Genomic DNA, 15,470 nt, shown 5'->3' with positions numbered 1-15,470 from the left:
TTCTTTCCTTTCTGCATCGTCTTCTTCTGCTTATCTTCTTTGTTCTTCGTGCAGAATTTTGTCTTTGTTTTCTTTCTCAGGGATGTTCTGAGTTCCACCCCAGAGACCTTAGTTTGTCTCTTCTCCTGCTTCTTTTGTGGCTGTGGTTCTGTGGGCACCTGCTTTCTCGGCGACCTCTAGCGTCTTGGGGACATGGGTACCTTTGCTCCTTGTGCCTCCATAATACCCACTAATCCTTTCTTTGCAAATATTCCAACAAGTTCTTCAAAACTCCTCTCAAACATACAATAACTCTCTTCTATGCAATTTCTCAACTTCTCCAGACAGCAAAGTGTCAAATGTGGCGTGGGATGTGGTTTTTATAACAAATTTGAATTCCAACCTCATGATTGCTTCAAGATTTTCTCATTTAATGTAGGTATGGGGCTAGATACAGCCAGCTGTGCTTCATAAATGTCTTTTCCCGCATCCCTTAATGACAATTTCCTTTTAACAGTAGCTTTTTCTTTCCAATGGTCATATTTCCAGTCAACTTCGACGAATCCTTCCTCGTAGCGCAGTCACCTTTTCTTTGTCGTAGTTCCTTTAGACTTCATCATATTTATGAACATCGCGCAGTAATCTTACTTTGACGAAGTCCCTTTTTGCAGAGTAGTTTATAGTCCCGTGCCCACTTTCAACTGCAGGTTGACTAAGATTTCCTTCCTTTCAGTGCGAAGTTCTAGGGACAACGTCTTCCCTGTATATCTTCAATCTACTACCATTCACTTATCCCGAAATTAGCTGGCCATTCAACTTCGAGAGCTGAACTGCACCACTATCAGTGATGTGCTTGATGATATATTGTCCTAACCAATGTGTTTTAAGTTTTCTTGGGAACTTCACAAATTTGTTGTCATATAATAATACAAGATCTCCTTCTTTGATTATCTTCTTCTTGATGTGCCTGTCATGCCAAGCTTTCTCCCTTGCTTTTTGTACTTGCTGATGGAACCCTGCTACGAACCTGTCTTCTTCTAGACATTCGGCAACATTCTTTCCTTCATAATGTCAGGGTCTGCCATATCTGTGACAACTGCAATTCTCAAGCTTGGCACAATGTTTTCCATCGGCATAACTGCCTCTTGTCCATATACCAACCTAAGCGGTGTCTTCCCTATCAATTTATTGCGTGTTGTTCTATATGCCCACAACACCGATGGAATTCTCAAACCCTAGTCATCTTTGTTCACATTTTGTGACCTAACTAGCACATTTCTAGACTAGAAAAGTTACATATTGGATTCCTTGATGAAGCAAAGGTCTAAAAATCAAATTTCATTGTTGACACCATTCTCCCAATAGGCTAGGCACCGATCCTTGTCTAGATGATCACATTAAGCCTTTCTTTTCTCCTTTTCTTTCCCTTTACTTGCCCTAACCCTTGTACCCTTTAGGGCCTAGTGGGAATTGCATTAGGGGGCTTCTCTTCAAGTGTGATTTGGTCCATTACTACACTAGGGTTTTCTCTAGGTGCCCTCAAGGTTTCAACGAAATCTCATGGCTAGATCTCGAGATATCCTAAGCCCTAGCCCCAACTCTATTGTTGTCCCTAGGTGTCCTTGGTTAGTGGCATCTTGGAGAGTCTACTTGCCCAAAAACTCAAAGGAAGTTAATCATTCATTTGACTTTCCTCCATCCTTGCTTAGCCTACACATCCTCTCAAGAATCATTCAAACCCTAGGCTAAGCTAGGGCTTTCCCAAGGCTCCCTTCGTGGACCCACAACATAACTTTTCCTTATTCCATAAGTCCACTTTGGGAATCTTGTTTCTAAAGGAAATCTTAGGTCTAGGACATTCCTCATTAAGGAATACCTTTGATCCCTAGGTCCTAGCATCCCTCAAGCGTTTCCTAGAGAGCCCTTCATCTCGCTTCTAAAGCAAGCAAACCCTATTATTTGAGTCTCTCTTGTGAATGGGCTCTAGAAATCACTACTTATCCTATCATTGACTCATTATTCTTAGTGATTCCCTTATACCGGGACTTCTCCCATCAGTGAAAGCCCATAAAGAGCAGGGGACATCGAATGAGGTGACAGTGGATCCTTGTCCCATTGTTGCCATTTGGTCTAGTAGTAGTTCCTTTGGAACCCCTCCTAGGACCCCTGCTAAATTGAGTGGTAACAAATTGAAAACACTATGCTAGTTGAGAACATGAAGGCCTTCCCATAAGACTCCCGTGTCTATAAGCCATTGCGCTGGTACCAAAGAATGCATATCCATATTTCTCAAAATTGTTCAGAGTGTGACAATACATTTGATTGACCCTAAATCGTAAGTGCAGGGGTAGATGGTCTTCTTCATCATCAAGCAGCTCTAAGATATATTTTTTGAGATCTCCAAAATGACGTCGATGTTTAATGAATGACTTCATTGGTTCCCCATAATTTTCTGCATCCTTTTCATCTCTACATTGTTAACTGATTTCAAAGCATTTTTTTATCACTGTAACTTGACTGGCTGATTTCAGAATTAATTTGCAGAGTTTGATATTTACAATTACTCTGGTTGGTTTCAACAAATCTGTGAATCAATCATTTACCTCTAATTTTCCGCCAGTTTGCAAAACTTCAGTGTATGGGTTTGCCATCTCTGTAACTTTTATGCATGACATCTGAGTCTCTGCTGGGTATTCCATCTCTAACACTTTTTTGACTACTAGTATCAGAATTTCTGCTCCTAGATAGTGTTGTTCCAACACTATAGCTTCCATGAAGGCTGATTTCAAATGCCTCTCCATCATGTTCACTCATAGTGTACTGTTTTACCACCTTATCATCAACAAAAACAATTTCGCTGATCCTGATCTCCTTTGTAATTCCATAAGTTTTTTTATAATGAGGTGTAGATTTTTTGATATAATTGTATGGATACCTTTCGTTGTCACCATAGGGCCCTTCAGAACGCTCATTATCAGAGACTTTGTGCATGGATATTCCATCTCTGCAACTGCTTTGTTGACTGCTTTTATTCTCTATACTCTCTGTTCGAGAAATATCTAAAGATACATGTTTCTTGGTGTTCACAAACTTGGAAACATGAGGCTCTGCAGGTGGAGTAATATCCAACCTCTCCTTTCTTAAATTTAGTGACATGGGCCATTTAGGCTCTTGGTCTTCTTTGCAAAGGCCTACATAGATTGTTTTGTTTGAACATTCTAGAAAAATCCTGCTAAATCACATATAGAGTCCTCTCTCAAATAGCTTGACGATGTCGATATCTAACTTTTTTCATAAACATCAGGAAACTCCAAGGTGTAGTTTGCCCCTAAACCAATCTCTCCGTACACTAATGCATCATTTACGTTATGGCCGGCTATGTTACCGGATCTGTCCACCCTGGGAAGTGGATTCGCGGATCCCTGGATCAGAAACGGATTCGGATCCGGATTCACTTGGATGCGGGAGAAATCAGTTTTTAACGAGTGAAAATATCTTGGTAACAGTTTTTAACTAATGAAAATATCTTGGTAATGCCCTGACCCTGTATTGCACTCTAACCCTGATAGCTGCTCGCTGGAAGCTCAGACAGTACGTGCACGTGCAGCGAATAAGACAGCCAAAATGATGCAATTGGTATTAATATCAGTGGTTTTGGTATCTACAGACTTGGTAGTATGACGCCGCTACTTGGTTTTCTATTTATCTGCGGGACATATGCAGTTTCGCACATTTGAACTCATTATATTTTGGATATGTTATAATATTAATTTAATTATAAATATGTTATATTTTATTTACATTAATTTAATTATAATTTTATAAATCTGTTACATTAATTTAGAAATGTTATAAAAGAACACGTATAATTACATGGTGTTTATATTTTAGATATGTTATAATATTATAATTAAATTATAAATCTGTTATATTTTATTTATATTAATTTAATTATACTTTTATAGCTATGCTATATTTTATTCAAATTAATTTAATTAAAACTTTTTCAATATGTTATACTTTATTTATATTAGTTAAGAAATGTTATAATTTATAAAGTAATTTTCTTGTGTATATATATTATAAATTAATTATTCAAAATATAAAAAAAAATTGTTATTTTATTATCCATATACATTATAAATTAAAATTATTTAAAATATATCAAATTTGTTATGCACAAGTTTTAAAATTTGTAGATTATATTTTATATTAAACTTTTATATATTGTAAGTTTATTATTTAATTCATATAATGTAATATGTGTATTAAATTATTATTATTTATCATTTAAATGGTTTTGTAATATATTATAGTTTATAATTTAATTTTTATAATTAATGTTACTTTAATTATGAAGTATTGTATATTTTTTCATGAAATTCATCTACACAATTCAGCTTGAGTAGGCCTGATGGTTAAGAGTATGCGTTTCCTCCTATGGGTTCAGAGGTTCAAAACTAGAGGGATAGAGTATGTATGCCTTCGTAAACTTAGCAGTCAAATCGCTACACGGAGGTGGGTCCATTGTCCCACAAACAAAGGGATCTCATACACCAATTTGGTGTCTGGCTTGGCCGTGACTTTAAAATTGGATAATAATAATAATAATATAAACTCTATTGTTGTTGATGGATAGTGATCACAATAAATTTGGACATTAATATCAAGATTTTATTATAAAAATATATTTATATTAATCATACTTGTCGTTTCCTTGTCGTAACCGAATCCTAACTTTTCAAAAATCAAGTGGATCCGGATTCACAGATTTAGCTTTATAATGATACCGTGGGTTCAAAAATACACAGCTCCATGTATAGGACGATGGAGTTGATTGTTCCATCTTTCATCAATGATTGCCCCAATGGGCCCATACTTAGCAACTTTATCCTTGTACGCCCTCTTTATTTTCTCCTTTGCTTGATCCATAGCCTCATAAATGAAGCCCATAGCCAATCTTTCCCCATTCACCAACCACAACACCTTAACCAGTGGCTCAGCAAGCTTCACAATCTGTTGCCTTTCTCCAAAATATTTCTTCATTAATTTTCTTTTTCAATTCTTTGCCTTCCTATTTGTGAGACCACTAGCTTTGATTCCATTCTTCACTAGAAAATATCTTTTGCAAGTTTCTATGTTGTGAAAGCATAGATTGCAATGTCAAAAAATGAGTAGCAAATCTAGTGATGGCAGACCTAATAATATCCCTGCCTTCTATGTGTTTCCTCATCAGGCTCAAAATCCATGAATGATTGTAGATAAATTTTGTTATGCTTTTGGCATGATCTACAATGTTTTTGACCCAATATAATTTGCCAATATCCTCAAGCATGAGGTCTATGCAATGTGCAACACATGGGGTCCAAAAGATGGTTTTGTGTTTTTCCTCTAACAGTTTACCAGCAAGAACATAGTTAGAGGCATTATTTGTGATGACTTGAACAACATTAGCCACCCCCACCTCCTCAACAACCTCATCCAATAGCTGAAACAACAATTGTCCATCTTGTACCTTATCAGATGCATCAATTGATTTTAGAAACATGGTTCCCTGCGGGCAGAAGATAAGAAAGTTTATGATGGTACAGTTCCTTTGATCAGTCTATCCATCTAACATGATGGTACATCCTACTCTTGCCCATGAGTCCTTAAAATATTTCAAATACTCATTAATGGAGGCAATTTCCTTCTGCAAACGATACCCCCTTATCTCATGCATAGTAGGGCCTTTGAAGCCTTTTCTAGCAACACGTATGGCATCAAACATTGGCTCATAATATGGTGAACGGGAAGCATTAAAGGGGATATCAACGTCATACCACCATCTACATATGTAATTACAAGCAGTCTCCCTCAATTCTTTCTTCCAATGGTCATCTAAAGTGGGCTGCAAAGTTCTACTAACTTGAGGACCATGTGCATCTGATGGAGAGGAGGGTGTGACAGTGAAATAACTTTTGATATTTGTTATTTTTATGTATGTTCTATGCTAGAGCAATTTATTTCAATTTTCACAGCTAGCTCAAAATTGTTTCCAAATTAGCAATCACATCAGCATTAAAGTAAACTGCAGATAGAACATAAATATAAATCGCAGAAGACAATCCAAGACAAGAGGACACAAGATGTGGCGCTAGCCAGGGACAAACCCCAACGTGGGGAAACCCTTGATCAATTCTTCTTATATGTTCTTCAATAGTTCAGCACACAGCGAGAGAGAGAGAGAGAGAGAGAGAGAGAGAGAGTACATTTACAACTGAAGTCAACACTTTGACTTATCTAGATGAGAGCATAGATCATCTCTAAGAAGATGATACATGAGATCAGTTGAAGACATGCTGCTTCAACTAATTCTCCAAGGTGACTCCTTCACCTATCATCGCGCTGCATCTTGTCATCATGTTGTACCTCACTACACTGCACCATGATGCACCCATCATCACAATGCTGGACCTCATGACTGCTGCACCTAATGTTGTACGACTGTCCCATGTGTCATGATTGAACCATGTTGTCCATGTTTGATGTCCCATTGCTTGCTTGTTGTCCCTTGCATGCTTGTTGTACCATTACATGCTTGGTGTACTTGCTACTAAGTACCATGGTGCAACTCTCCCAATGTTAGTTTGTTGTCCCTTGCATGTTGTTGTACCAATGTGCTATACTTGCAGCACCATGAACTTGCTATATCATACAGCTGCACCTCACCATTGTGTTGCCCCTCATTATGCTACGATACACTTCATCACTATACCCAACATGCTGCTGCATTCATCAACATGCTGTTGCGATATATCATCATCATTGCTGCTTACATCATCATGTTGCTTCAATGTATCATCATCATTGTTGCCTCCATCATCATGCTGCTTCAATGTATCATCATCTGCTTCCATCATCACGTTGCTTCAATGTATCATCACTATTTTGAGGCTTCTCTATTTGCTGCATTGCATGACTGGTTAGGGCATTCTAACAGTAGTCCTAACAACCTTCAAAATGTGGCCAAAATAGCCCTCCACAACTGCGGCTACCTTCCTAAGAGGGAAGGAAGACCTTGGCTGCAATGCTCGATTGTTCCAACCCCTATTCCACCCTTCGGCCTCCTCTTATCTACTGCTGCTTGCTACAACAGGTTGTCCCTTAGCTGTTGCAGCCCTTCTAAGGGATATTCCTTCACCTAACTACCCCAAAGCATTCCTCCTGCCTCTCAACCTCAAGATATGGACTGCGGCCCTCTTCAACAACTCCTTGGCCTCCTGGAATAGCCTCCTAACTCCACATTGTTCTCTTCTAGGCTTGCTATGGCTAGGGTATATCCATACCACCCTTAGGACAATGTATGGGCTTCCTTTTTGATAGTGTATTAAGGTCTCTCCTTAGACCCTCCATGGTTGTGTATTATTACTTCTTCATAGGGCAACGTTAGGGCTTCTCCATAGGGCAGCGTTAGGGTTTCTCCATAGGGCAGTGTTAGAGTCTCCTGTTAGGCCTCCATCACCGTGCTAGATATCCCTTTCGTCCTACGTCTAGGGCTTCTTCATTAGGGTAGCGTAGAGCCTAGAGCACTCCCTCTAGATTAGGGCAGCGTTATCCCTTAGGATCTCTCCTCCTACTAAAACCCAAAGACAAGTAGAGAGGAAGAGATCCCAATTGTATGTTGAAATGACTTGAAAGCCACCTCTATTTATACTATAAAACGTTGAGCACAAGTGGGGTTTATTTGGTTGCTGGCTAACCTTGACAGATTGTCCCATAACACAAATAAATTCATATCTCCATGAATACTTATCGGAATTGGATAATTTTTAGATCAATCCTACACCTCTCGATGAGAGGGACCCAAGAAAAATATCAGTTGCCATTAATAAGATGACCCACATGGAGTTTGACCCTAGTTTCCAGTTTTAACAATATTCATATCACCCTTCTTTTTCACTTTACCCTTACCCTTTTCTTGAATAGACTCCCAAGAGGGAGGAACATATAGGAAGGGGTTGGATGCATCAATACAAGGGATAGAGGAAGAACCCTCAAAATCAAAATGGGGGTTGGTAGCCAACATTTTTTGTATACTCCTCTTCCTCCCAATTTCAGCCTCTAACTCTTTTTGCCTAGCCTTTTCTTCTTTAAACTTCTCAAAGTTTCCTAACAATTCCTTCTTAATCTCCCCAATTTCATCTGACTCACATGGAGTAATTTGGCCTTTAATCCCCGCCAAGTGTTGTTTCAGCCTATTAATGCCCCTAGGACCTTCCTTAATTTTTCTATGGCAAAATTTGCAATGCATTTGACTATCAACCATTTCAACATATGCCCAAGCAACATCTTTCACTCTAGGTGCCATTTTTTGACTTGGAAATGAAAGCAAAAATTCTGAAAATGAAAACAAAAAAAATAGCATTGCTTCAATGTTCATTTATTTCACAAAAAACGCTCTTTTCAATTTCCAGATTTGCACATAAAAATTAATAAGCAAACACAGATTTTTACAAGTGAAAAAAATACCTCTAGGTACAAACTGCCTCCTCAAGGTTGCTCCAAGAAACCAACTCCTCAATGCTGCTCCAAATGGCTGCCCAAAAAGTTCCTCACTCCTGCTACAATGCTTGCCCAAGACTCCTCACTGCTGCGCCAAAAACAAACTCCATAACTCCTCACAAACTCTCACTCAAATGCAATGAGATGGCTGTGAGGAAATGAGAGGGGTTGGGTGGGTTTTATAGGGTTTAGGAGAGAGGAATGGACCCCAAATAACCTATAGGCAAATTAAAAATGGGTTTGGGGTCCCCAAAAAGCAAGTTAAAAAAAAAACGTTGTTTTTAGCATTTTCGGGATGTTGTCACCGAGCCGGCCAAGTTGTTAGACAACTCGGCCGGCTCAGTAATAACCTGGCGGGCCGAACCAGTTCGAAGGCCGAGTCGACCCAGTGAGGGCATGACTCAGACCAACTCGGCCGAGTCGGTTTCGAGCCGGCCAATTCTTAAAACAGTGGTATCAATGGGGAGTAAAAGATCAATAATGACATTCAATTCATTGAATGTTGGTAAGTTGAAAATTTCAATATTGTCCTTAGATTGAATATTATCTATAGATTCTACACGTTTTTGGTACTGATTACATGCTTCACTTTCTTCATTGCCTCTAATCGAATCCGGCTGAAGAGTGGTCTCGCACTTCATCTCCTCATATTCAGCGCCATCTATAGCTTCTAGATCTTGAGGTGTTGAATCCAATGTTTCAATAATCATTATTGGCTTTACAAGAATTTCTCTCAGTTCCAATAATAATTCTCGATTAGTTTTATGGTCATCCAATATTGCTTGGGAATATGCCATGTCTTTAATGAGTGCATAAGAGAGAGTGTAATGTATCATTAGAGAGAGAGAGAGAGAGAGAGTTATGTAATGCCATGTGAATCATCAAGGGGAGAAGTGCGAAGTGATTGAGGTGATGATGATAAGGTGACTTGTAATTCCTTTTAATAATAATATCATAGTATCATAAAGGTTAATAATAATAATATTGATGATTAAGTCAAGATTGAACTATTAGGATTGATTAATGATGAGTTAAGTAATTTTCCTTCAACTATACTTGATTACCAATTGATGCAAGGTGATTTACTATTTTTGGAAAGTCATACTTGATGCTAGACATGAATTTTTATTTTTAGAAAGTCACTCCAAAATTGTCAGAAATGAGTTTTTAGTTAAGGAAATTCATCCCCGAGCTGCCAATTTTCAACAAATCCCATATTTATGTGGAAATTCAGAACCCATATAGCCTAATTAGAGGGATACAATAGAAAATTGGGACTTCTATAAATCCATTAATTATGTAAGATGTTGCCTAAAGAATGACAAGTATGAATGTTGTGACGCCTACATAGTAATTGGCTATCCAAAATTTTAAAAATATGCAGGCTGCCATATAAAGTTGGATTTTAATTTTTTTTGCCCACAAGAGGTTATTACAGCAAAAGTATAATGGAGTTCCCTCCTAGAGGAAAAGTTCAACCAAAATAAGTCTGGAATCACCAAAAATGCTAATAATAATGCCAAAATTACAGTCATGCAAGTTGCGTAAGTTTTTTTTCAAGAAGAAAAAACACACTTGCTTTCATTGATAACAAAAGAAGTTACAATTCATGCGATCTTGTCTAGATCTACAATTTCTCTTCCAGTCACTCTATAATTATGGAATAATTGTTACTGTGTGCTGTCACCATACAAAACTTGCATCTCTATCTATCATAGTTACATAACATATTTGCTTTACCATAAAAAATACATTGCCTGTTCTTCAAATTTTCCTATCTCTGCAATATGATCAACAGATCATTGTTCTTCAGTTGATACAAGAAGTAACTATAGGCATAAAATTAGCTATATGAATCTGTAGTTCATGGTTCTTCGGCTTATACAAACAATTACAGAAGCATATGGATAGTTGACCGATCAAAGCATCATATTGTGATATACCCACAACGAATGAGGGAGCCATTTTCCAAAACAGAGTGTTGATCAAGCCTGGAGTGGAGCAGCATCCCTCTTTTGAAAAACCATCAGCCAATTGATTTCTCTCTCTGAAAATATGGGAGAAGGAAGTTCTCTTGAAAGAACTAATCAGCCTTCAAATCGTCTTCATCCAGTTTGTCAACACTGGAGACTCCAGTGACTATTTCAGATTAACCCAGTCAATGATCAATTTGGAGTCTCCAAAGATGTCAATATCCTCAATAGCTAACCATTTGGCACAGAATAATACTCCCCAGAGTGCTAATAGCTCTGCTCTATTGTTAGATCCCACTCCACTGAACCAGCAAAAATGGAAGAGTTCTCCAGGTTGCTAAGCTATGACCGCCCCAGTACCTCAGGTGTTGAAAGATGATGCCCCATCAAATAATCCAACTGGACATTTTTCCCAAACATCCTTCAACTGAAAAAGACAGCAAGAAAGCTTTGCTTTTGTAGGGCCAATCACCCAGAAATATGCAGCAACCTTCAAACAAGTACCCCTCGAATTTGGCATCTCTTGATCAAATATCCAAGGTTCCTAGATCTCCATATACCCCAAATTATGTAGAATGGTAAAGCTCTGAACTCATAAAACTCCATGAACCATTGTGTAAGACAGTCTCCTAAGTTGCGTAAGTTATGATGCAAAAATTACTAGTTTTAGCGCAGAGAAATTAGGAAATTTGATGTTTATGGTTTTGTTTCCTAAAACCTTAAATGCATGTATTATGAATTATGAACATTAAATATGAGTTCAAATTTTAATTTGGTAACCAAAAGCCTTTCTCGTTATTCACTGAAATCCAAGTTACAAATTCTCTTTTATAGTGTTACTGCTTTTATGCACTAATGAATTATGAATTCAATACATAATGATAGGTTTTACTTGAAAAGCTTTCTTCCCCTTTCTGGAATCATTTTGTAGTGTTTACCCTATTTCCTGCAGTATCTTAAAAGTCTACGCCAAGTCTCCAATACTTTCTAGGTCATTGCAGCACCTGTTTCCAAGAACCATTTCTTCTTTCCAATTTTCAATACTTGAAAAGATTCATAGCATAATATACACCACTAAGGAATTGTAAAATCCTAATCAGAAATGGATGCGCTCTCCACTACCCTTCTCCATGTCATCAGTTAATGTTCTAGCCGTTGCAGACTTGTCTCCATCCCGCCCCTGCAAGTGCATGCTGTGAATTCCACTGATTCAAGCTCCCTTAGGCCTGGATTGCCTGGTGAAGGGTTGATGCCTTCAAGGTTGAATGGACTTGCTTCTTTCTCCTTTGCACATAGTCCTTCAATTTCTGCAGAGGGAAACATATCTATTACAGATGTTGTTTCATATTGAGGATTACACAGCTTTGTTAAGCTTTTTATTTCCATGCAAAAGGATACAACCATTCCCACTATCATTGTGGCTAAGTCCATCAAATGCCAGACTGCTTTCTGTCTGAAACATGTACTTATTTTCTGATTTGTTGGCTTCTGGCCTAGATTGATGGATTTGTACAGTTGGGTTTCTTGAAGTTAGAAGGCCCTTGCATTGGAGGAGGCTTATACCTACCTGTATGCATGGGGTTTTTTCATTGTTGAGTTTGATGCAATGGCCAATAGGGACACATTATTTGGGCATCTGTCAATCTTTGCATGAAGCCTGGGACCCTATGTTTGACCCCTTATTGGACTATTTAACTATCCCTAACCTTCCATGTAAGGATCCCTAACCATCTCTTGCAATTCTAGCATCTTGAGATATTGACCAAGATTGAAAAAAGCATTTGTAAATTTCATTATTGCAACCCTGAAACAATATAAAGACAACGTGTGACCTTTGCAAGGATTTGTGTTGAAATGAATCTTTCCAGGGGTCTTCCTAAAGATATCTTGGTAGATACAGGTGAATATGTATGGAAACAGAAGCTTGCCTATGAACATGTCAACTTCCACTACCAATCTTGTTTGGTGATTGGGCACTCGATCACCAGTTTTCCTAATAGCAAACCTGTTCATGACCTGGGGGAAGAAAAGCATGTCTAACGCCTTGGAAAAAGGAAACCCGATCAGAATGGTGGAATGGTGCCCAGGTGAACCACCAGCTGATAGAAATAGAGAGTGAAGCAGAAAGGAGCTCAGCCAAAAGGTAGCCACTCCAAAAGAAACACTCAAAAGTCTCATCTATCCATACCCCCTCTCACAGCACAAGGGAGAACAGATCTATGGAAAATGTAAGACCCACTATGGAGGACAAATTTCTCAGGACTCCACAGAAAAAGAAAAAGTTGCCCGTTCTATTCATGATATAGATAGTTTGTCCATGATAACATCAAAGAACGGACCCAAGTAGCTGGCAAGAAATCCATAAAGCACTGTAAACTTGCCATTGAGTACTCTATTCAATAATGGAAAGGAAATTTACTATACAATTTACTTTCGGATAGTGTTGGTACTATCTCAGTTCATCAAGCACCATACCTGCAGATTTTAAAGCAAGAATGAATTTGATAGGCTGCCTACTGTATAGGGTTATAGTTCTATGTCGATTCGAGGCCATGTCTTCCAGGAACATGTATTTTTTGTAAACCTGTGCTGTACAGTTTCACTACAGCATTCTTTAATACAATTTTTAACTGTTACTGTCAAAAATAAATAAATGTATATACGCTAATAGGGGTTCTTGAAGGTAGAAATGGGGTCATGATATACTAATTTCTGCATTTATATTCTACTTTTGAGCTGAGTTTTAGTTTAGTATAGTGTCATAGAGCCCATCTCTCAAAATTGAGAGCGTATCAATGGTTTTAATTGTTGTTGGTAAAGAAAATATGTAATTTAATTGTTAGTTAATGAGCCTGTTAGGTTTTTTATCTCTAGTTACGTATACTATTGGCTGAATTAAAGAAAACTTGATATTGAAGTTCTTGGTTAGCAACTAGAACCCTTACTGCACATTTGTGATGATGGAATATTTACAAACAATGTATTCTATCTCCAGACTTCAATTCAAATTTTTGTGTTGAGTTTGATATGTTTTATGAACTTTTGTCAGTCTTGCATCGTTCACGCTCACCAAAAATTTTGTAGTTTTTCTTTGCAGAAAAGGTTTCAAGAATTGATATTATCAGATTGAAGCATTGCATAGAAAACATTTTGGTGCTTGTGCCTCTAATGCTTGTTTTGTTTGATAGATGGACACCAATCGAGATGGGCTAGTAGATTTTCAGGAATTTGTAGCTGCTACGTTGCATGTGCGTCAGCTAGAAGAGGGTGACACTGTAAAATGGCAAATGCGTTCAAGAGATGCTTTTGACAAATTTGATTTTGATAAGGATGGGTACATCACTGCTGAAGAACTCAGGATGGTATAAATATCAGAAACATCTTTTGGTTCAAAACAACTTTGTCACTTTCTAAAGGTGTCTTCTGTCACTTTTTGAAAGTTATTTGAACGACTAACATTGGCTGTGTTCCACATTTGCGATGTGTACTGCAGCATACAGGAATTAAAGGATCCATTGAAACTCTTTTGGACGAGGCTGATATTGACATGGATGGGAAAATAAATTTGCCTGAATTTCAGAAACTACTAAAGCTGGGGTCTGCCACAAGGATCTTGTAAATAAAATTTGCATGTCAATTCTTACGATTTCGAGATAATTTCAGACTCTTGCATCGAAAGTATGACCTTTACAGCACATGAAGTCATATTGGAGAAAGCTGTTGCTGATGATAATTCACAATCGTACAAATGATTTCAGCTGCTCGTCATCTTTTTTACCAGTGCTTAAAAGCATGAGATCCTTCATGCAGTGAATTAGAAACCACCTGTTCCAAGACTTCTGTAATAGCATTTTTATGTACCTGAGTTTCTTAGGTGCAACATTCGAACGTTCATTTTCAATCGAGTTCGAGAGTGTTGTGCAAATTGTCATGATTAGGTTCCGAGGCTCAATTATGAATGGTTTAGCATAAAATGAGATGGAGATTCTTATTTCTATCGAAGTTGGCATCCAGCTCGGGGAAAATAATATGTATTAAATAGAAAGACTTGCATCAAGCGTGAGTGATAAATGTCTCAGTCCGCACAAATTTGAGACCCCTGTAAAGTGATCGACTAACGGGTTTGTTTCTCATCACATTCTTTTTCTTAATTACAGCATCTCAAAAATAGATGTTTTTGCATTCCGCAACAAATCATAAGTAACGCGTTTTTCTTGGTCGCGGTGGTCTCTGGACAGTATAAAATGAGATGGAGTTCTTGTTTCTACCGAAGTTGGCATCCAAATCGGGAAAATAATGCGCATTAAGAGAAATTTGCATCAAGCATGCGTGTCTGAATCAATGAGATTTATCCCTATTGGCAATTTATGGTTGGGGTTAGAAATTGGGAATTTAAATTGCCAGTGATAATGGGAAAATATTGAATTTTTTCTTTTCAATTTTTTAACTTTTGAAGGAACATCACATAAACAAATTCCTATATGAATATCAAAATAAAAAATAAAATTGGTATATTAGATGCATAAGATGTTTAAGTGGTATATTATATATTGATGCTAAACATCCGTTATAAGATATCAATACTAAATCTGAGTTATAAGATGTGATAGGATTATACAAAATCATATCAAAACAAAAATAAATGTATTTGATGAGATGAATCATGATAATAAAAACTAAGAATTTTCTCTTTGTTTATTTGATAGAAATGATCACAACATTTTCAACAATGTTATGAGAATCGAACCAAAGATTGGTTAACTAAATAATACATAAATTATTCAAATTTTGAAAAGAACTTGTAATTAATGTGCATCCATATGAATCCAAATTATTTTACACAAATATGCAAAGTTTCTCATGTATATAGCAAATAAGAGTGCATATACCAAAATAGCACCAAGTGTAATGAGTCTTTGAATCAAAATACACCAACAAAGAGGCTCTAAATGGCCCCTAAAGTTTAAAAAAAAT

The 15,470-nt window shown here is 37.4% G+C and overlaps 1 protein-coding gene across 4 annotated transcripts in view; it reads left to right on the top strand.

The window, feature by feature from the left end:
- Positions 1-14,763, top strand: part of LOC149205553 (calcium-dependent protein kinase 28-like) — a 325,482-nt gene extending 310,719 nt beyond the window's left edge. For all 4 annotated transcript variants that reach the window (XM_089395109.1, XM_089395108.1, XM_089395110.1 and 1 more), the window contains 2 exons: positions 13,685-13,858; positions 13,990-14,763. In XM_089395109.1, the coding sequence (XP_089251235.1) occupies positions 13,685-13,858; positions 13,990-14,115 (300 nt within the window). In that variant the 3' untranslated portion in view covers positions 14,116-14,763. The remainder of the gene's footprint in view (positions 1-13,684; positions 13,859-13,989) is intronic.
- Positions 14,764-15,470: the final 707 nt, after the last annotated feature.

This window comes from Pinus tabuliformis, chromosome 1_2, assembly GCF_031772625.1.
Source record: "Pinus tabuliformis cultivar Carrire ecotype Pingquan chromosome 1_2, CPIR1, whole genome shotgun sequence".
Lineage (NCBI taxonomy): Eukaryota > Viridiplantae > Streptophyta > Pinopsida > Pinales > Pinaceae > Pinus > Pinus tabuliformis.
This window is presented reverse-complemented; position numbering and strand designations above follow the sequence as displayed.